The sequence below is a fragment of the Capra hircus genome, chromosome 22 (assembly GCF_001704415.2).
Source record: "Capra hircus breed San Clemente chromosome 22, ASM170441v1, whole genome shotgun sequence".
NCBI classification, from domain to species: domain Eukaryota; kingdom Metazoa; phylum Chordata; class Mammalia; order Artiodactyla; family Bovidae; genus Capra; species Capra hircus.
The window spans coordinates 48,003,108-48,023,798 of record NC_030829.1 but is presented as its reverse complement, the minus strand read 5'-3'; the positions used below and the strand labels follow the sequence as shown (position 1 = coordinate 48,023,798).

The 20,691-nt window shown below is 52.6% G+C and overlaps 1 protein-coding gene across 2 annotated transcripts; it reads left to right on the top strand.

The window, feature by feature from the left end:
* On the top strand, nt 452-14,878 carry ITIH1 (inter-alpha-trypsin inhibitor heavy chain 1). Of its 2 annotated transcripts, XM_005695862.3 has the most exons (22): nt 452-621; nt 859-879; nt 1,110-1,276; nt 1,717-1,821; nt 2,155-2,317; nt 2,853-2,966; nt 5,050-5,175; nt 5,260-5,376; nt 6,074-6,242; nt 6,331-6,456; nt 7,343-7,524; nt 7,784-7,969; nt 8,912-9,051; nt 9,817-9,971; nt 10,069-10,083; nt 10,646-10,666; nt 11,226-11,306; nt 11,417-11,530; nt 12,525-12,726; nt 13,598-13,770; nt 14,334-14,445; nt 14,601-14,878. In XM_005695862.3, the coding sequence occupies exons 1-22, from the start codon at nt 520-522 to the stop codon at nt 14,728-14,730; spliced, it is 2,721 nt and encodes a 906-aa protein (XP_005695919.2). In that variant the 5' UTR covers nt 452-519; the 3' UTR covers nt 14,731-14,878. The 2 variants fall into 2 exon arrangements, with proteins under 2 accessions (XP_005695919.2, XP_013828975.2); XM_013973521.2 differs by lacking the exon at nt 859-879 and having other exon boundaries at nt 482-621.

Genomic DNA, 20,691 nt, shown 5'->3' with positions numbered 1-20,691 from the left:
AGGTGCGTCAGCCATTACAGTATCCTCAGCACTGTCCAGATGGCCCCTGGCAGAATGGCTAGAGTTGGTGCCATCAGAAACAAGGATGTGGGCAGACACTTTCTAAGTCATCATATCTGCCTCCCAGGTGAATATAGGACTGTCTGAAAAGTTTGTTGATGATTAAAGAATTTTGACAAGAACATCTAATGAAGAGAAATTCATTTTTAATTGTGGCTTCTTGACACCTGCCACCTATCACTGGTATTGTCCCTGTGCTGCAGATCCAGGATTAAAATTCACAATTCACGCTGGCCGAGTGCGGTTCTATCTGAGGGGCACAGTCTGAGTCTGGTCGGGAGTTTACACAGCTGGGAATCCCCCTAGAGAAAGCTTTCACTGTCAATTTTTGATCCCTCAAATTGTAATACTTGCCTTGACCTTGTCTAATGTTTAATCCGTGTTTATCCAGCATTGTATTGATTCACGGTCTGAGTGAGGTGACAAGGCAGCAGGAGCCTTGAGATCACGCGCGGCACCATGGGGCTGCGGGGGCTCCTCTGCGTGTGCCTGGTGTCCCTGCTCGCCCTGCAGGCCGTGGCCGCTCAGGGTTCACCCACACACAGTCCCAAAGGTGGCAAGGTATGTGGGTATACCCCTGGGCCAGAACCAGGCAGCTGAGCCTGGAAGGGAGCCCAGGGATGGGGGCTCTCCCTACTCACCTCGACTTCCTCTGAAGGGAGAGGACCCCCTAGCAGCACTGGGGAGATGAAGCTGGGGTGTTGAGGACACAGGCTATATCCCACTCCCATCCCTTAATAGATAGGCCCTGGTCCCCTGAGCGCTTGCATTCACACTTGCCCTGGTTTTGTTTTACAGAAGCGAATGGCTGTGGACGCAGTGAGTGTGGGTCTCGAAAGGGGTCTGTGGTGGGGCCATTATTACAGCCAGTTTCCCCCAGGCTTCAGGGCATGCCCCTGGGCAGGGGGACTCCCGACTCCCACAACCAGGGGCTCTCCAGCCACCTCAATTCCCATGGCACCATTTCAGGCATGCAGAATAGCACCCATGTCAGAGCTGGGTGCTGGGGGGCCACCATCCTAGGCCACCTCCTGCACATCCCACTTTAGGCTGTCGATGGTGTGGTCATCCGCAGTTTGAAAGTCAACTGCAAAGTCACCTCTCGCTTCGCCCACTACGTCATCACCAGCCAAGTGATCAACAGTGCTGACACAGCCAAGGAAGTGTCCTTCAACGTAGAAATACCCAAGACGGCCTTCATCAGTGACTTTACCATGTGCGTGCCTTGCCTGGTTCACCAGGCCCAGCCCACAGCCAGGGCTTCCCCTCATCCTCAAGGGCCACAAGCCAGGCCCAGCTCTGAGGGACTGAAAAGCCCTTCAGGGCCCGCTCTGGGCTGCCATCATGGAGAGCAAACCAAAGCCTCTGACAGTATGTTTTTAGCCTAGGGCCCAGGAGCACAGGCCAGCACCCAAGGCTTACTGCTGGACCCTGTGGCCAGGGCTGCCCACCTCCGTGCTAGTGTCCCTGAGCAACTCTGGGGTCAGTGGGAGACCGGCAGGGGAAGCCCTCCCCCAAGTGCTCACCTGGACAGGGTCTCCTCGGTGCCGCCCCCTGCCGCCATTCTCCCCCACCCCCCGAGCTGGGAGTGCCCCCCACTCAAGACCCTATGTGGTGGGGAGGGGCACTGCCCTGAGGGCTTCTTCCTCCCAGCAGCACAGCAGATGAAAATGCCTTCACTGGAGACATAAAGGACAAAGTGACCGCATGGAAGCAATACCGGAAAGCAGCCATCTCAGGAGAGAATGCAGGACTTGTCAGGTGAGCTCTGGGCCCTGCCGGCCCAATCTCTGGTGCCACCCACCCTCCGCCAGCATGGATCTGAAGGCTGCAAGGTGCCTTGGGTGGAGGGCAGCCCCGGATGAGGGGATGGGAGTAAACTGGTCAAACCCACTGCTGGCACAGGTGTGTTGGACAAGACCTCTGGAGAAGGGGGGCCCTGACTCTGGCCAGTCAGCTAAGGCAGGTCAAAGAAGGCTGGGAGAAGCACTAGAAATAAGAGAAATTGACCCTGAGGAGTATGTTTTAAGTGACAAGGACCCGCACGTCACTTACCATGTGTCTGTCTGATTTTGGCCCTGGTGGCACATCCAGGGCCTCAGGGAGAACTATGGAAGAGTTCTCCATCCACGTCATGGTCGGTCCACGGAGCAAGGCAACATTCCGGCTGACGTACGAGGAGGTGCTGAGGCGGAAGCTCATGCAGTACGACATTGTCATCAAAGTCAAGCCCAAGCAGCTGGTGCAGCTTTTTGAGGTAGCTCGCGGGTGACCACAGGCAGGCGTAGGTCTCGGGAGCCAGGCTCTTGCCTTTCCCTCACTGCGGCTGCACATGTAAGCTCAGCACTCTCCGTGTGCAGTCCTGGGCACACAGGGAGGGCACTGACTCTTCCGGGTGGGCTCCAGTGGCTCTCTGTGGCTCCCCGAACCCTCCAGCCTTCTTCTGAACCTCAGCTTGCTCATCTGTTAAATGGGGGTTCTGTGTGTCCCAGAAGTGCCGCCAAGATCACGAGAGATAGTGAACGTTCAGGGATTTTATAGGAAAGTCCCAGGCAGCCTGAGAGGCTGTCATTGTGGCTGGCACGTTAGTGGTGGCCGAGTTGAGGGGCACAGGCCTGCACACCTTCATTTGGCCAGTATTTTGGGAGTGCCTGTGACATGCCAGGCCCTGCGCTGAGAGCTGGGTGGGCGCTGCGTACGGTGGGCGGCCAGGATACACACTGGCTCTTGGCTAAGGCTTGATGATGGTTCCCAATGCGAGCCTTGGTGCAGCAATTGTTTCAATGCCACAGATCGACGTGGACATCTTTGAGCCCCAGGGGATCAGGAAGCTGGATGTCGAGGCCTCCTTCCTTCCCAAGAAACTGGCTGCCCAACTTATCAAGAAGTCCTTCTCAGGGAAAAAGGTGCGTCAGATGGCAGAGACTTCTCAGCCTAACTCAACCAGGCAGGGGCTGCAGGCTGCCCTAAGGGAGAGAGAGAGGAGAACTCACCACTTCTGATTCTCAAAAGCCTAAGGCTGGGGAGGGTCTGTCTGCCTGGTCTGCGGTGAGTTGTTGGCTTGCTTAAGCCTCATTTTCCTCTTTGCTTACCTCATACTCCTGGGAAAGCATTCATGGTATATAGGGCACACGAGTAAACCTCAGCAATCCAAGCCCCAGTGTTCTTGGAAACATGATTAAGTTTGCCAAGGATGTTGGCCTACCCAGTCACTTACCACTTGTCACTTCCCACCCATCTACAGGAATTCCAGGAGCACCCTGCTTGCTCCTACCCCGGTTCCTGAGGAGTGTGGCATATGAGTGGGTGATACCCAGCTAGTGCCCCACTTCCTAACTTGCCCTCAACTAGAGCCAGGAGCAAACCATTTATTTCCCATCCACATTTGGTAGTGACTGTAACAGTTCACTTAGAAGAAATGTCTCCTACAGTTTTGGAGGGGTTCCTTAGAAACAAAATGTGACACGGTGGAGTGCTAGCAAACATGCTTGCTTTCAGTAGGGAACCAAGGGAATGGTCTTTATCTTCCTAATAATTCTTTTCAAATATCTTTAATGAACATATTTTACTTTTATAACCAACAAACAAAACATGAAAAGAAAAGGGTCCTTAAATAAAATGTGGAAAGTACAGAAGTATAGAAATGTATTGAGGACAGTTCAGTTCAGTTCAGTCGCTCAGTCGTGTCCATCTCTTTTAGACCCCATGAACCACAGTACGCCAGGCCTCCCTGTCCATCTCCAACTCCTGGAGCTTACTCAACATTTTCACTCTTCTCTTTCACTTTCATCAAGAGGCTCTTTAGCTCTTCTTCACTTTCTGCCATAAGGGTGGTGTCATCTGCATATCTGAGGTTATTTCTCCCAGCAGTCTTGATTCCAGCTTGTGCTTCCTACAGCCCAGCATTTCTCATGATGTACTCTGCATATAAGTTAAATAAGCAGGGTGATAATATACAGCCTTGACGTACTCCTTTTCTTATCTGGAACCAGTGTTTTGTTCCATGTCCAGTTCTAACTGTTGCTTCCTGACCTGCATATAGGTTTCTCAAGAGGCAGGTCAGATGGTCTGGTATTCCCATCTCCTTCAGAATTTTCCACAGTTTATTGTGATCCACACAGTCAAAGGCTTTGGCATAGTCAATAAAGCAGAAATAGATGTTTTTTTTCTGAAACTTTCTTGCTTTTTTGATGATCCAGCAGATGTTGGCAATTTGATCTCTGGTTCCTTTGCCTTTTCTAAATCTAGCTTGAATATCTGGAGGTGCATAACATGGTTCACGTATTGCTGAAGGCTGGCTTGGAGAATTTTGAGCATTACTTTACTAGCATGTGAGATGAGTGCAATTGTGTGGTAGTTTGAGCATTCTTTAGCATTGCCTTTCTTTGGGGTTGGAATGAAAACTGACCTTTTCCAGTCCTGTGGCCACTGCTGAGTTTTCCAGCAAACCACCCCAAATTTCCCTGAGCACCAGCAGCAAGTTCAACCAGGCTGCAGCTCCCACTCTGGGCCCTTCCTTCTCCTTGTCTTATCCAGGCAGGTTCCAGTTTCCAGCACAGTGTTGTTTTTTCACTGAACATTATGAGATACCCAGTGTCTCTCATCCTGGTATTATTTAAATTTTTGGCCACACCTTGTGGCTTGCGGGATTTAAGTTCCCCAACCAGGGATTGAACCTGGGTCCCCAGCAATGAAAGCTGAGTCCTGACCACTGGATTGCCAGGGAATTTCCAATATGCTGCTGTTATTATGTTTTTCATTGTGTACCTGAAGTGGTGATACTTATTGTGGAAAATTCCAATGATTCAGAAGCATGTGAGCAAAGAAACAGGTCTTCTCTCCTACCCCGCACAGGCGTGCACTCTCAGCAGCAGGGTGAGAGTTGCATGAGACTCATTCCTATGGCTACACACGACACACACACACACATGCACACATCTTACGTTGTCATTGCAAACCAGTAATGCCTCACACTCTCGCTTATTCCAGGGTCACGTGCTTTTCCGCCCCACAGTGAGCCAGCAGCAAACTTGCCCCACGTGCTCTACAACCTTGCTGAACGGGGACTTCAAGGTGACTTACGATGTCAATCGGGACAATGCCTGCGACCTCCTGGTGAGTCTGAACTTCTGGCCTGAGACTTACAGGGCAGACAGGGGTCCTTGTGAGAGCAGCCTCACTCACCTGTTTGTGTTTCAGGTCGCCAATAACTACTTTGCCCACTTCTTTGCTCCCCAAAACCTAACAAAACTGAACAAGAATGTGGTTTTTGTGATTGACATCAGCAGCTCCATGGAAGGCCAGAAAGTGAAGCAGGTAAATGGTGGCTCTAAACAGCCCAGCGGGAGCTTCTTCAACCCCATCGCCCACCCCAAACTGGCTTTGCCCCCAGAGACTGGGTTTGGGACTTCTGTCCCTGGTCAGAGGCAGGGTAATCTAACAGGAAATCCCAGTGGTCAGGGGCTCTGGAATCAGCCACTTCTCACTGTGCAACCGTGAGCAAGTACACTCACTTCTCCTCGATGGCAAAAATAGGAGCAAAGTGACAGGGCCCACAGGGTCGTGAGGTTTACCAGTGGGGGAGGGCTTGGAAGATGAGACCTGTGTTCTAGGCATGTGGGGACGATTACAGGGGTCCCAGAGATGGCTTGCAGCTGGCAGCAGCCTCCCCCCGACACGCATGCTCTGTGCCCTGTCCATGGCACAGTGAAACCATTGGTGGACAAGCAGGGTTTTAGAAGCTCAGCCCCCTGGGGTCCTCTGTCTTAACCCTGGCCCCTGAAATCCTGGTCATTTCCCCTTCCCACTGGGTCCCTTTGTCTCCTCCATGCCCTCAGCCACCCCAGGGCTCACTCAGCAGGAGGCTCCTCTCCCGTCACCAGTGGCTTTCTTGCCCCTCCCACTTGTCTGCCACATGCCTCTAACACTGTGGGTCTTTTAATTGGGCATCTGGAGATTACAAAAGGCACCATCCTGGGGCCCTGTCCCTCCACTGACTATTCTATCCTTACAGACCAAGGAGGCGCTCCATAAAATCCTGGGGGACATGCGGCCAGGGGACTACTTCGACCTGGTCCTCTTTGGGTCTGCAGTGCAGTCGTGGAAGGGTTCGCTGGTGCAGGCATCTCCTGCCAACCTGGAGGCAGCTCGGAATTTCGTGCAGCAATTCTCCCTGGCCGGGGGTAGGGGCAGGGGTCTGGGGCCAGCTTGATGCCACCTCTGTCCCTCAGACTGAAGGCACACACTGATCTGCTTTCTCTTTTTTTGCAGCTACAAACCTGAATGGAGGTCTGCTTAGAGGAATTGAGATCTTGAACAAAGCTCAGCAAAGCCTCCCAGAACTCAGCAACCATGCCTCAATTCTCATCATGTTGACAGATGGCGAGCCCACAGAGGGTAAGTGCCATCAGGGATACCCTGGGAGGTGTTGGGTCTGCTCATTATGGAAGGCACTGGGGATGCCATCTGGGGGCAGAGAGGCTAAGGGTAAAGCTGAGCACTTGTCTAAGAGCAGAGTTCAGACCATAAAGTCCAAGGTGCTCCTCTGTCCTGAGGTGGGAAACTGGGAGAGTTTCTGCATGACAGGGGTTGCACAGGGCCCAAAAGGAGGGGCAGGACTCCTAGGCTGAATTTAATGAACTGTGTTTTCAGCACCTCGCCAAGCACAGAAGTAGGGACCAAGGAGAGACACTAAGAGAACAAGAGACATCTTTGCCCTTAAGGAGTCCAGGGTCCACTGGGGGAGGCAGACCCAGGAACAGATGCTCTGTCAAGGGCTCTGAAAGAACAGGGTGCCAGGAGGCCAAAGGACAACAGACAAGGGGCACCTGACCCAGGCAGAATCTCAGAAGGCCTCCTGGAGGAAGTGAGCCCTGAGTTCCAGCTGGAAGGAGGAGAGGAGAAGCAGGAAGGCATCCCTGGCGGAAGGGGCAGCTTGAACAAAACAAGGTTTATGCACCGGCAAGGCCTGTGCAGGAAGTGCAGGCATGTGTAAAGCAGGTAAAACAGAGTGGAAAGGTCAGCAGGCCCTCACAGGCCATGGGAGGAGCCGTGGAGGATTTAAATCAGACTTGCTCATGATGGATCCATGGAAATGGGCAGTCTTCTAGGAGCTCTGTTAGCAGCTGTTGCATCACCCAGGGGAGATAGCAAGAGGTGTGGCCTCAAGAGGCTAGTGGAGACTGGAGATGGTCTGAGATGGGAGGCTTGGCCCCCAGAGGGTGCCCCAAGGTGCCCTCATGTCCCACACGCATCCCATCTCTACCTGACCGTGTGGCTGTAGGGGTGACGGATCGTACCCAAATCCTCAAGAATGTCCGAGATGCCATCAAGGGCAGGTTCCCACTCTACAACTTGGGCTTCGGCCATGATGTGGACTTGAACTTCCTGGAGGTCATGTCCCTGGAGAACAACGGACGTGTCCAGAGAATCTACGAGGACCATGACGCCACCCAGCAGCTGCAGGTCTCCTCCCGCACAGCCCCTCAAAGTCATGCCATGGGGATCAGAGCCTTGGCAGCCATGTACCCACCAGCCCAGAGCAGATAAAGCTCTGGTATAGAGTTCAACTTAGCTGTGGGGCCTTGAGCCAGTTCCTTAACCCCTGAGCCTGCAATTCCTTCTATAAGGCAGGGATCCTGACATACCACTTTGTGAGGGGGTTTCCTGCTGGATGCCTATGGTGACCCACCAGCTCTGAGGCTGCACCCCCCTGTTCCTGCAGGGTTTCTATGAGCAGGTAGCCAACCCCCTCCTGAGGGATGTGGAGTTGCTGTACCCCCAGGAAGCCGTCTCAGACCTGACCCAGCACCGCCATAAACAGTACTACGAAGGCTCGGAAATCATGGTGGCGGGGCGCATTGCTGACCACAAACTGAGCAGCTTCAAGGCGGACATGCGAGCTAAGGCGGTAAATAGAGGGCTGCAAAGGGTGGAGAGGCACTCAGAAGCTCCCCACCCCTGTGCCCCTGGCAGCCTCTCTTTCCCCAGAGGAGTGTCCTCACCCCACCATGCCACACACACCCCAGGGCTGAACATTCTCCCAACGCAGTCATCCTGAGGGCAGGCTCAAGTGGCCTTGATAAGTGGTCATCCCTCCAGCCAACTGGACCACCTGTTATTCCCCATGTCATTCCTCCCAAAGCATGAGGCAGTAAGAGGCTAGCGTCTTCCTTCTCAAGTGACACTATTTCCTGAGCACCTACTACGCCCTCAGCTTTGTACCACAGTGCAGTGGATGTGTGCACATGCACGCTAGGGGGTCCTAGAGACCTGGAGTCTAGCCGTGTGGTGTAGCTGAGGGTTCAGGACTGCGGCTTTCAGTGAGGAAAGCTGAGCTAGACCTTGGCTCCAGGTGGGTGACATTGATCAAATGGGTCCAGGTCTCTAGGCCTTTCTGTACTATGAGGGTAAAACTGCACTGGAGAGTTGTGTGGAGTAAATGAAATAATCCATGCAGTAGGCTTATGCAGTGCCTGGTGCATGGCAAACCCCTGGGAAGAGGTGCCCACATATTGTGGCTGGGGAGAAAAGGCACACTTGTGTGCTATGGCAACTTGAATGGGCATCTAGAGGAGCAGGGCGGGGTGGACACAGTTGCATGGTGGACAGGCCAGCTGTTTGCTGGCATCCCCCAGAGAGACTAACTCCATGAGAGCAGAGCCTGATACTCCTCCCCTGGGATCCCCAAGGCCTGGGTCAGCTTGGCTCATAGAGGGTGCTTGGCAACTTTTATGGAAGGAATGGATGGGCAAGGATGAGAAGTGCAGGCTTAGGAAAGACGGGGGATGGAATGCTGAGAAAGGCTCACAGCCTCTCCCCCCCTCGCCTCTCTCCCCCTCGCCTCTCTCAGGAAGGGCAAGAATTCATGACAACCTGCCTGGTGGACGAGGAAGAGATGAAGAAACTGCTCCGAGAACGGGGCCACATGCTGGAGAACCACGTTGAACGCCTGTGGGCCTATCTGACCATCCAGGAGCTGCTGGCCAAGCGGTACCAGCCCATTGGCTGCCTAGGGGAATGGGGACACAACCCCCCAAGAGCACCCCCTCAACCCCTGGGTCTTTGAACTAAGAAGGGGGTGGTTCTGAGTCTTGAAGCATGTGAGCAGGTCAGATTTACTCTTCTCTGACTTTACTCCCTGAGTTAATATCAACCAGGCAGTCTATGTAGGCGGGGCCTGCTGGGGGGCACAGGGCGGCCTGCAGTTTGCTCCTACTTAGCTCTGTGGGTGGTGCTGACCTTGCCTGTGGGGCTGCTGTGTCCAGACACACTCAGTTCATCCTCACAACATGCCGAGCACACCAGGGTTCAGAGAGGTTAGACCATTGGCCAGAATGTCACAGCTGTTGAATTCTGGGGCACATCCCCCAGCTCTACCAAACCTCTAGGTTTTCTCTATGAAAGTGTTAGTCACTCAGTCATGTCCGACTCTGCAACCGCATGAACTATAGCCCACCAGGCTCCTCTGTCCATGGAATTCTCCAGGCAAGAACACAGGATCTTCCCAACCCAGGGATTGAACCCGGGTCTCCCACATTGCAGGCAGGTCTCCCGTATTCCCTGAGTCACCAGGGAAACCTATTTCTCTATGAGAGACATTAAATCATGAGGTCCTTGAAGATAGCCCCTGAGTGGGGCCATGGCAGGGGCTTATTACATGCCTGCTGAACAAGTGAACAACGGCAGGAAAGGACAAGGGAATGCAAGTTTACTGTCGTCCAAGCTGCGGGCCTGGAGCCGGTGTCTGTCTCGCAGGATGAAGCTGGAGGGCAAGGAGAAAGCCAATGTGTCAGCCAAGGCCCTGCAGATGTCGCTGGCCTATCAGTTCGTGACCCCACTGACCTCCATGACCGTCAGGGGCATGGCAGACCAGGACGGCCTGGAGCCCATCATTGATAAGCCCCTGGATGGTATGGGCTGGCTGAGGGGAGACTGTGGGCATGGGGAGGCTTCTGAGAACCAAAAGCCTCCAGGGTGTTAATTCTCTTTCCTTTCTCTCCTTTCTAGATTCTCTGCCCTTGGGTGAGTTTTTAAATCATGTTGACTTTTGCAAGGGGCTCTGGGTGGCTGGGCAAGTGGCGCCGTTCTGGCCACCAGACACAGAGTTCCCCACCCCACACCTGCCCAGCTCCAGCCTTTCTTGGTCTCTTCCTTCCCTGAGATGCCCTTCCCCGCTTTGTTGCAACCAAACTGTTGCCACCTGAGTGTTTGGGGGGCCCTCATACAGCCTGAACCCCTCCACTCCCGGGCCTCCTTTGGGGCCCTTAGTGTGAGCATCCATCTGCAAGGAGGGCTGGGACCCCCAGGAGGAGAGCTGGGACCCCCAGGAGGAGGACTGGGACCCCTAGGAGGGGGCTGAGTCCCACAGGAGGAGGGCTGGGACCCCCAGGAGGAGGGCTGGGACCCCCAGGAGGAGGGCTGGGACCCCCAGGAGGAGTGCTGGGACCCCTAGGAGGGGGCTGAGTCCCACAGGAGGAGGGCTGGGACCCCCAGGAGGAAGGCTGCCCAGGCCTGACTGACCTCTGGGCCCAGTTGCCCTTGGAGTGGGGAGGGTGACACTGTCCTCTGTCCTTGTCCTCTACAGAGATGGTGGGACCCAGAAAGAGTAAGTGGCCATCACCCTGACAACGCACATCTTACCTCTGCTCCACGGTACCACCCTCAGTCCTGAGCAAAGCCCAGGGCGTCGCCCATCTAAGGCTGTCTTTCTCTGCTCCAATGCTCCTTGCTCCCTCTCACTGGGAGCCCTCAGAACTCCCCCCCTGACCCGGGCCTGGCCTCCCCACCCCGGAGCCACCAACCCACCAGGTCCTCATGAAGGAGACCAAGCCAGGGCCAGGCCACGGTGGTGGTGGTTTAGTTGCTCAGTCATGTCTGACTCTTGCAACCCCATGGACTATAGCCCACTGGGCTCCTCTGTCGATGGGATTTCCCAGACAAGAATACTGGAGTGGGTTGCCATTTTCTTCTCCAAGCCAGGCCACTGCTCTGGGCCAAACTTCCAACCCCACATCCCGAGAGGTGTCAAAGTCTCCCTGTCCACTTGTGTACCCGCGGCCTTGGGCCAGCCTGCCTGGGTGGGAGGGGCCCCAGAGAAGGAGCCACCTGCTCCAGGGAAGGCCTGGCGGCCTCCCTTCTAAAGGCCATTCACTCTTGCTGCTCAGCCTTCATGCTAGCGGCCTCTCAGCCTGCTCCAACGCACTCCAGCCTCAACATCGAGAAGGTGCCAGACCAAGTGACTGGCGGTGAGTCCTTGGGAGGGTCTGAGGGACACTCCTGCCTGGCTGAACCCTTGTCCCCAGCTGGCCCCATCTACCTAAGGCTCAATCTAACGGACTCCATGCTGTGCCCTCAGTGGATACTGACCCACACTTCCTCATCCACGTGCCCCAGAAAGAGGACACTCTGTGCTTCAACATCAACGAGGAGCCTGGTGTGGTCCTGAGCCTGGTGCAGGATCCTGACACAGGTACGGGTGACATCACACCCTCTGCCAGAGAGGGTGGGGCCCGGGCTCCTCTGCCCTCAACGTTCAGCCACAACCAGGGAGGACAGTGGTTGTGGCCTCCACTCCCCACATCCAGTGTACCCGCCACCTGGCTGGGCTCAGCCATCACACCCCATCCACCTGCCTGGGCGCTATACAAGGCCAGCTTCGTGGGCATGTGACCTGTGCAGGTACATGGAACCATGCACTGGGAAGGGCTCCATGCTTGATTTAATGCTCAGCTGTTGCATCCTGCAATTCTTAATTTTTGAAGGAGGGGCCCCTCATTTTCATTTTGTACCAAGTCCTGTGAATTATCCTGTGACCCTGCTGCATACCGCTCCCTTGGCCCTGCATGGCTGCCCAGGTCTTGGGGTTGACCTACCCTCCCCAGGCTCCGGTGATGGGAACAATGCCCTCTCCATATGTTGGATGCTTCTCGCATCCTCCCAGTCCATTCAGGTCATCTGCACACGTTTGTTGAGCACATCCACAGGGCTGGGGACACAGTGGAAACCCAGACAGAGTCCTTGCTCTTATGGAGTTTAGGGAAGGGAGATAAATAGGTGAACAGATTCTTAGCTGACCATTTCAGAGCATGAGCCAAGGATAGTTTTGGGATGGTGACAATGGGGAGGGGGCTGCTGGCTGCCCAGTTCAGAGGAGGCCTCTGTGGAGAGGCCCCAAAACTCACCTACAGCACCTGCCCTGTATCATGGAGAAGGAGCAGCCCCAAGGCCTGTTCTGGGGAGGCGAGACCTCCTTCAGAGCCCAGAACTGAGCATTCTAAATCTCAGAGAGGGTGGTGGGAAGGGAGGCAGGCAGTGCTGTATGTGGCCGGCACCTGTCCTGAAGGCCTACCTCCTTGGGTGCTGAGGCTCTCAGTGACCAAAGAGGGAGGGAAGGAGCAAAGGCTGGCTGGCAGGGTTCTGGTGAGAGCTGGACCCCGACCTGATGACCCTTCACCCTACTTCAGGCTTCTCAGTGAACGGGCAGCTCATCGGCAACGAGGCCGGGAGCCCTGGGAAGCACGAGGGCACATACTTCGGGCGGCTGGGGATCGCAAACCCCGCAACTGACTTCCAGCTGGAAGTGACTCCTCAGAACATTACGCTGAACCCTGGGTCTGGCGGGCCCGTGTTCTCCTGGAGGGACCAGGCCTTCCTGCGGCAAAATGAGTAACCAGCTTGGGCAGGGGCCTGGGAAGGGAGGCAGGGGTGAGTGTGGTGAGGACCAAGGCATGAAGCCCCAGAGCCAGCCCCGCCACCCGAGCCTGTGGGCCCTCCTTCCCTGAGCTCTGTCAGTGAGTGAGGTCATAAGGCCTCCGTGCACACATGTTGGGCCCTGTGAACCATTCCCGACCCCTCACTCCCAAATTCCTTTGGTTCCGGGATGCGTGTCTCCGGGCCTGGCTGCCTGAGCTCCTGTGGCACCCTTGCCCCACAGTCCTGTCTCCACCACACCAAGCAACTCATCCTCCCAGGCCCAGCGCAAGGGCCACCTCTTCCCTGAACACATCCTGGTCTCTTCCTCTGCTGAACTTGTGTTCTCTGGGCTTGTCTTTCAGCATCTGTCTTAGTATGACTTCTTTAGTGTTTGTTCTTTCCTTCACTCATTTATTCTATAAACACTGCCGAGCATCAGAGCCCAGTGCTGGGCAGCAGAGCTATAGGGAGAGGTGGGCAGGGTCCAGTATAGTGGACCAAATGATGAGTCGAAGAACACAGACTCATGCTAGACAGGCTGGAGAGGAAGTCCTGGCTCTGTCACTCACCAGCTATGTGAACTCGAGCAACCTCTTAACCTCTTTGAGCTGTGGTCCTCACAGGATCAAAGGGGGAATTGAATGATACAATTTCAATGGAGCACTTAGCACAGGGCCTGTACACAATGTACACAGCAGCACCATGTGGGAAGGAGTGTGGAGCAAGAAATACTCAACCACCTCAGAGGAGAGGGGGTCATAAGAGCTGGGTCCCAAGGACAAGAGCAGCTGAATGGAGGGGTGCAGTGAAGCCGCAGCCACCCTCATGGCACCCGCCCCCACAGGGTGCTGGTGACCATCAACAGGAAGAGGAACCTGGTGGTGTCTGTGGAGGACGGGGGCACCTTCGAGGTCGTCCTGCACCGGGTGTGGAGGGGGAGTGCCGTCCACCAGGACTTCCTGGGCTTCTATGTGCTGGATAGTCACCGGATGTCAGCACGGACACACGGGCTGCTGGGTACGTATGGCTGGCCGGGCTGGCAGAGCTGTGGGGGGTGGGGTGTTAGGACTCACCGTGGGTCAGCTTTGCGAGGCACCAGGACAGGTGCACCTCCAAAGTGGCCTCCAAGGCTCAGAGCTCCAAAGATGGTCCTGGTGACAGCTTGTCCCTCAAAGGGGCTGTAATCAAACACAGTGAAACTAAAGTTTAAGTGAGCCTGAGAGCAAGTAAGGAGAGGTCCAATTAGAAAATAGAAAGGCCCAGTGGACCCCCAGATACCTCCTGGGTGGGATGGGTCATGGCCACACCACTTTTCTTTGTGGTCTTCCTGCAGACCCTGCTCTCTTACCCCCTCACTCCCCTCTCCCCAGCCATATTCCTTTGGAATTCCTATAGAAGCAACATATCTGCTTCTTTATAGTAAGTGAACTAGAGGTGGCTTTGGAGTTAAAATTTATCAGAAACAGTCAAGCCCTTGGGAAAAAATTGTGCCAATAACTGTAAATCTCCAGTGAGCACCTAGTGAGTACAAGGCAGCAAGGACCCTGCAGGTAACCACGGTCTCCTGTATGCCTTTCCAGGACAATTCTTCCACCCCTTCGATTATAAAGTGTCTGACCTCCACCCAGGCTCTGACCCCACAAAGACAGACGCCACAATGGTGGTGAAGAACCGCCGCCTGACGGTTACCAGGTGGGTGGGCTTTTCCCCCAGCATCTCTGCCCTTGGCCTTCTCTGCCATTGGCCCAGGTCTTCTTCCAGGTGTCACATGGGTCGGGTGGGCTTCCTGGGGAGGCACAGCCCTGCTGGATCCAAAAGGTGACCCCAGCTGGCATGTTTCTCCTCAGGGGCTTGCAAAAAGACTACAGGAAGGACCCCCGCCATGGGGCTGAGGTGACCTGCTGGTTCATCCACAACAATGGGGATGGGCTGATTGACGGCGTGCACACCGACTATATCGTCCCTGACATCTTCTGAGCCCCAGCCAGCACACCCATCCTCCCTTAGGACCACGGCAGAGGGGCAGGGTAGCATCCTGACCTGCTGCACTGGCCACACCTTCCTGTCCAAGCCGGTCTCCTTTGTCAAAGCACTCATGACTTCCATTAAAGAGAGGCTATGTCTAGCTCAGCCTGTCTGCTTTTGGGGAATGGGGGGGGGCAAGGAGGCAACCCAAGATGTTGTTCCTCAGAAGGGCTCAGGGGTCACAGCAGACCTGGAGGCCAGGAGGGAGCCTGCACCAACTCTGCCTCCACCCCACCCCCATTCCCTGTAGCCGTCTGGCCCTGTGCCCTCTGAATGCCCAAGTGTCCCATGCACATGGCTTCCCCTATTGGTCCAGAGACCAAAGGACACGCTGGCAGATTGTATAGGAATGGCCCACAATGGCTGAAGCTGCCCCAGTGCTTCCTGCAGTCAGGTACTGTTTTCAGTGCCTTTGCTGAATCAACTGAATATACACTCCCAACAGCGCTAGGGCTTCCCTGGTGCCTGAGACGGTAAAGAATCTCCCTGCAAAGTGGGAGACCTTGGGTTCAATCCTTGGGTTGAGAAGACCCCCTGGAGAAGGGAAGGGCAACTCACTCCAGTATTCTTGCCTGGAGAATCTAATGGACAGAGGAGCCTGGGAGCTGCAGTCCAAGGGGTCGCTAAGAGTTGGACACGCGGACTGACGTACTTTCACTTCCATGCTCCCAACAGCCCTAAGGGACACTTTTGTCATGACTGTTAATAGATGAGGTTAGGTAACCTGTCCCAAGCCCCTCATGGTTTAAGTGGTGGAGCTGGGATTTGAACCCATGGTATCTGGCATCAGCATCTATGTGCTTAACCACTCCATGTAAATTCTCTGGTGGCTAATGGCCAAAGCTTGTTCTAGATCTTTCTCAGTTCAGTTCACTTCAGTTGCTCAGTTGTGTCCGACTCTTTGCAACCCTATGGACGGTAGCATGCCAGGCCTTCCTGTCCATTACCAACTTCCAGAGTTTACTCAGACTCATGTCCATGGAGTCGGTGATGCCATCCAGCCATCTTATCCTCTGTCGTCCCCTTCTCCTCCTACTTTCAATCTTTCCCAGCATCAAGGTCTTTTCAAATGAGTCAGTTCTTTGTATCAGGTGGCTGAAGTATAGGAGTTTCAGCATCAGTCCTTCCAATGAACACTCAGGACTGATCTTCTTTAGGATGGATTGGTTGGATCTCCTTGCTGTCCAAGGGACTCTCAAGAGTCTTCTCCAACACCACAGTTCAAAAGCATCAATTCTTTGGCGCTCAGCTTTATATTTCAATTCTCACATCCATACATTACTACTGGAAAATACAGCTTTGACTAGACAGACCTTTGTTGGCAAACTAATGTCTCTGCTTTTTAATATGCTGTCTAGGTTGGTCTTGATTTTTCTTCCAAAGAGCAAGCGTCTTTTAATTTCATGGCTGCAGTCACCATCTGCAGTGATTTTGGAGCCCAAAAAAAGTAAAGTCTGTCATTGTTCCCATTGTTCCCCCATCTATTTGCCATGAAGTGATGGGACCAGATGCCATGATCTTACTTTTCTGAACGTTGAGTTTTGAGTCAACTTTTTCACTCTCTTCTTTCACTTTCATCTTTTCACTTTCATCACTAAAGAGGCTCTTTAGTTCTTCTTTGCTTTCTGCCATAAGGGTGGTGTTATCTGCATATCTGAGGTTATTGATATTTCTCCCAGCAATTTTGATTCCAGCTGTGTTTCATGCTGGACTGAAGGAAGCATGATATACTCTCATGATATAAGTATATCATATAAGTTAAACAAGCAGGGTGACAATATACAGACTTGACATACTCCTTTCTAATTTGGAACCGGTCTGTTGTTCCATGTCCAGTTCTAATTATTGCTTCCTGACTTGCATACAGATTTCTCAGGAGGCAGGTCAGGTGGTCTGCTATTTCCATCTCTTAAAGAATTTTCCACAGTTTGTTGTGATCCACACAGTCAAAGACTTTGGCATAGTCAATAAAGCAGAAATAGATGTTTTTCTGGAACTCTCTTGCTTTTTCCATGATCCAACAGATATTGGCAATTTGATCTCTGGTTCCTCTGCCTTTTCTAAATCCAGCTTGAACATCTGGAAGTTCACGGTTCACATGCTGTTGAAGCCTGGCTTGGAGAATTTTGAGCATTACTTTGCTAGAGTGTGAGATGCGTGCAATTGTGCGGTAGTTTGAGCATACTTTGGCATTGTCTTTCTTTGGGATTGGAATGAAAACTGCCTTTTTCCAGTCCTGTGGCCACTGCTGAGTTTTCCAAATTTGCTGGCATATTGAGTACAGCACTTTCGCAGCATCATCACAGCTCAACTGGAATTCCATCGCCTCCACTAGCTTTGTTCATAGTGATGTTTCCTAAGGCCCACTTGACTTCGCCTTCCAGGATGTCTGGCTCTAGGTGAGTGATCACACCATCATGGTTATCTGGGTCATGAAGATATTTTTTGTATAGTTTTTCTGTGTATTCTTGCCACCTCTTCTTAATATCTTCTGCTTCTGTTAGGTCCATACCATTTCTGTCCTTTATTGTGCCCATCTTTGCATGAAATGTTCCCTTGGTATCTCTAATTTTCTTGAAGAGATCTCTAGTCTTTCCCATTCTAGTGTTTTCCTCTATTTCTTTGTGTTGATAATTGAGGGAGGCTTTTTTATCTCTCCTTGATATTCTTTGGAATTCTGAAATCAAATAGGTATATCTTTCCTTTTTCTCCTTTGGCTTTCGCTTCTCTTCTTTTCACGGCTATTTGTAAGGCCTCCTCAGACAACCATTTTGCCTTTTTGCATTTCTTTTTCTTGTGGATGGTCTTGATCTCTGCCTCCTGTACAATGTCACGAACCTCTGTCCATAGTTCTTCAGGCACACTATCAGATCTAATCCCTTGAATCTATTTGTCACTTCCACTGTATAATCATAAGGGATTTGATTTAGGTCATACCTGAATGATCTAGTGGTTTTCCCTATTTGTTCAATTTAAGTCTGAATTTGGCAATAAAGAGTTCATGATCTGAGCCACTGTCAGCTCCCAGTCTTGTTTTTGCTGACTGTATAGAGCTGCTCCATCTTTGGTTGCAAAGAATATAATCAATCTTATTTCGGTATTGACCATCTGGTGATGTCCATGTGTAGAGTCTTCTCTTGTGTTGTTGGAAGAGGGTGTTTGCTATGACCAGTGTGTTCTCTTGGCAAGACTCTATTAGCCTTTGCCCTGCTTCATTCTGTACTACAAGGCCAAATTTGCCTGTTACTCCACATATTTCTTGACTTCCTACTTTTGCATTACAGTCTCCTATAATGAAAAGGACATCTTTTTTGGGTGTCAGTTCTAGAAGGTCTTGTAGGTCTTCATAGAACCATTCAAGTTCAGCTTCTTCAGCATTATTGGTCAGGGCATAGGCTTGGATTATACTGTGATAGTGAATGGTTTGCCTTGGAAATGAACAGAGATCATTTTGTAATTTTTGAGATTGCATCCAACTACTGCATTTCAGACTCTTGTTGACTGTGAGGGCTACTCCATTTCTTCTACGAGATTCTTGCCCACAGTAGTAGGTATAATGGTCATCTGAGTTAAATTCACCCATTCCAGTCCATTTTAGTTTGTTGATTCCTAAAATGTTTATGTTCACTCTTGCCATCTCCTGTTTGACCACTTCCAATTTGCCTTGATTCGTGGACCTAACAATATTGCAGGTTCCTATGCAATATTGCTCTTTACAGCATCGGAATTTACTTCCATCACCAGTCACATCCACATCTAGGTGTTGTTTTTGCTTTGGCTCTGTCTCTTCATTCTTTCTGGAGCTATTTCTCCACTGATTTCCAGTAGCATATTGGACACCTACCAACCTGGGGAGTTCATTTTCCAGTGTCCTATCTTTTTGCCATTTTCATACTGTTCATGGGGTTCTCAAGACAAGAATACTGAGTGGTTTGCCATTCCCTTCTCCAGTGGACCACATTTAGTCAGAGCTTTCCACCATGATCTGTCTATCTTGGGTGGCCCCACAGGGCATGGCTCATAGTTTCATTGAGTTAGACAAGGCTGTGGTCCATGTGATCAGATTGGTTAGTTTTCTGTGATTGTTGTTTTCATTCAGCCTGTCTTCTGATGGAGAAGGATAAGAGGCTTAGGAAAGCTTCCTGATGGGAGAGACTGACTGAGGGGGAAACTAGGTCTTGTTCTGATGGGCAGGGGCATGCTTAGTAAATCTTTAACCCAATTTGCTGTTGATGGGTGGGGTTGTTTCCTCCCTGTTATTTGACCTGTGACCAAACTATGGTAGAGGTAATGAAGATGATGGCAACCTCCTTCAAAAGGTCCCATGCACGCACTGCTGCACTCAGGGCCCCCAACTCTGCAGCAGGCCACCACTGACCCACGCCTCTGCCGGAGGCTCCTGGACACTCACGGGCGAGTCTGGGTCAGTCTCTTGTGGGGTCGCTGCTCCTTTCTCCTGGGTCCTGGTGTGCACAAGGTTCTGTTTGTGCCCTCCATGACTCTGTTTCCCAGCTCTATGGTGGGGTTGATGGCGACCTCCTCCAAAAGGGCTTATGCCAGACCCAGGTCTGCTGCACCCAGCGACCCTGCCCCTGCAGCAGTCCACTGCTGACCCGTACCCCACAGGAGACACTCAAACACAGTTCTGTCTTAGTCTCTGTCGGGTCTCTGGGTCCTGGTTTGCCCAAGGTTTGTTTGAGCCCTCTGAGGGTCTCTGGTGGGTATGGGGTTTGATTCTAAATGCGATTTCATGATTTTACCCCTCCTACCATCTTGCTGAGACTTCTCCTTTGCCATTGGAAGTAGGGTATCTCCTCAAAGTCTCTCCAGCACCATGCAGCTGCCACTCCAGATCTAGATCTTTCTAAGTATTACTTAACATGAGCATGTGAAAAAAAAAAAAGAAATATAATATATGGACTTGGAATCCTGAAGAAATCCTGCCAGGAACTAGAGGCTCACTCACTGCAGTCAGGGCCTCAGGAACCAGTTCCCAGGCTTCCACCCTCCACTGGATTTCCCAGCTGGGGGTTGGCACTTCTGGGAGCAGGCAAATCTCCCCAAAGCAGAGACAGCCATTGCTCAGAAGCTCTGACTTCATGTATAGCAGCCCACTGACTCCTTACAATGGGGCCTGGAATGACCCCTTCAGAATTTCTTCCCTGGCTTTGTCTGGGGTCCCAGTTGAAATGTGACGTTACAGGGTGCGGGGAGATGACCTTGTACTCTGGGGAGCCACTGGCCCTCCTGGAGAAGTGTGATGGGCCTCTACTCCCTCCTTTCCAGAGCATTTCTGCTTTTCTGGCTTCTGTCTGGTTCCTGCCCCAAATGAGGACTCATATTGACAGCACAGAGGCTGAGGCCCAGGGCTGCCCCAGGCCCAGGGACACAGAGCCTTGAGGGACAGCCCGTGAAGGTTCAGAGCCTAGCCCACTGTCTGGAGTATTCTGGGCTTCTTAAGGGAGGGCCATGGCCTGCCAGCTGGCTGGTCACCCTGAGCAAAGCCCTGCCTAACTTGGGCCTCTTTTTCCCATCCTATAGAGTAGAAATAGGGTGAACCTGAAGATGTCTTAGATTCCATTTAATTCCAAATTCTGTCTGATGACTCTGGCTCTCTCAAGCCCCCAGATGTCCCTTGGGGGCCTCTTAAGCAACCTCAGAATTTCCTATTATGAGTTGTTCTTCCCACAAAGCTCTAAGTATTGGGGGATGAGGTGGTAGCCTGGAGGAAAGGGGCTGGGGGCAGGCATGTGGAGGGGCTGCTGGGCAATGCTGGCAGGACAACAGTTCTGCCACAGCCCCAGGGCCTAGTGGTCAGTGACTGCAGACACTGAAGGTGATCGCATGAATCATGTGGAAGGGCCCTTCTCTCTGCTCCCAGGTGTCAGCCCAGAGCTGGGTGCCTGCTGGTAG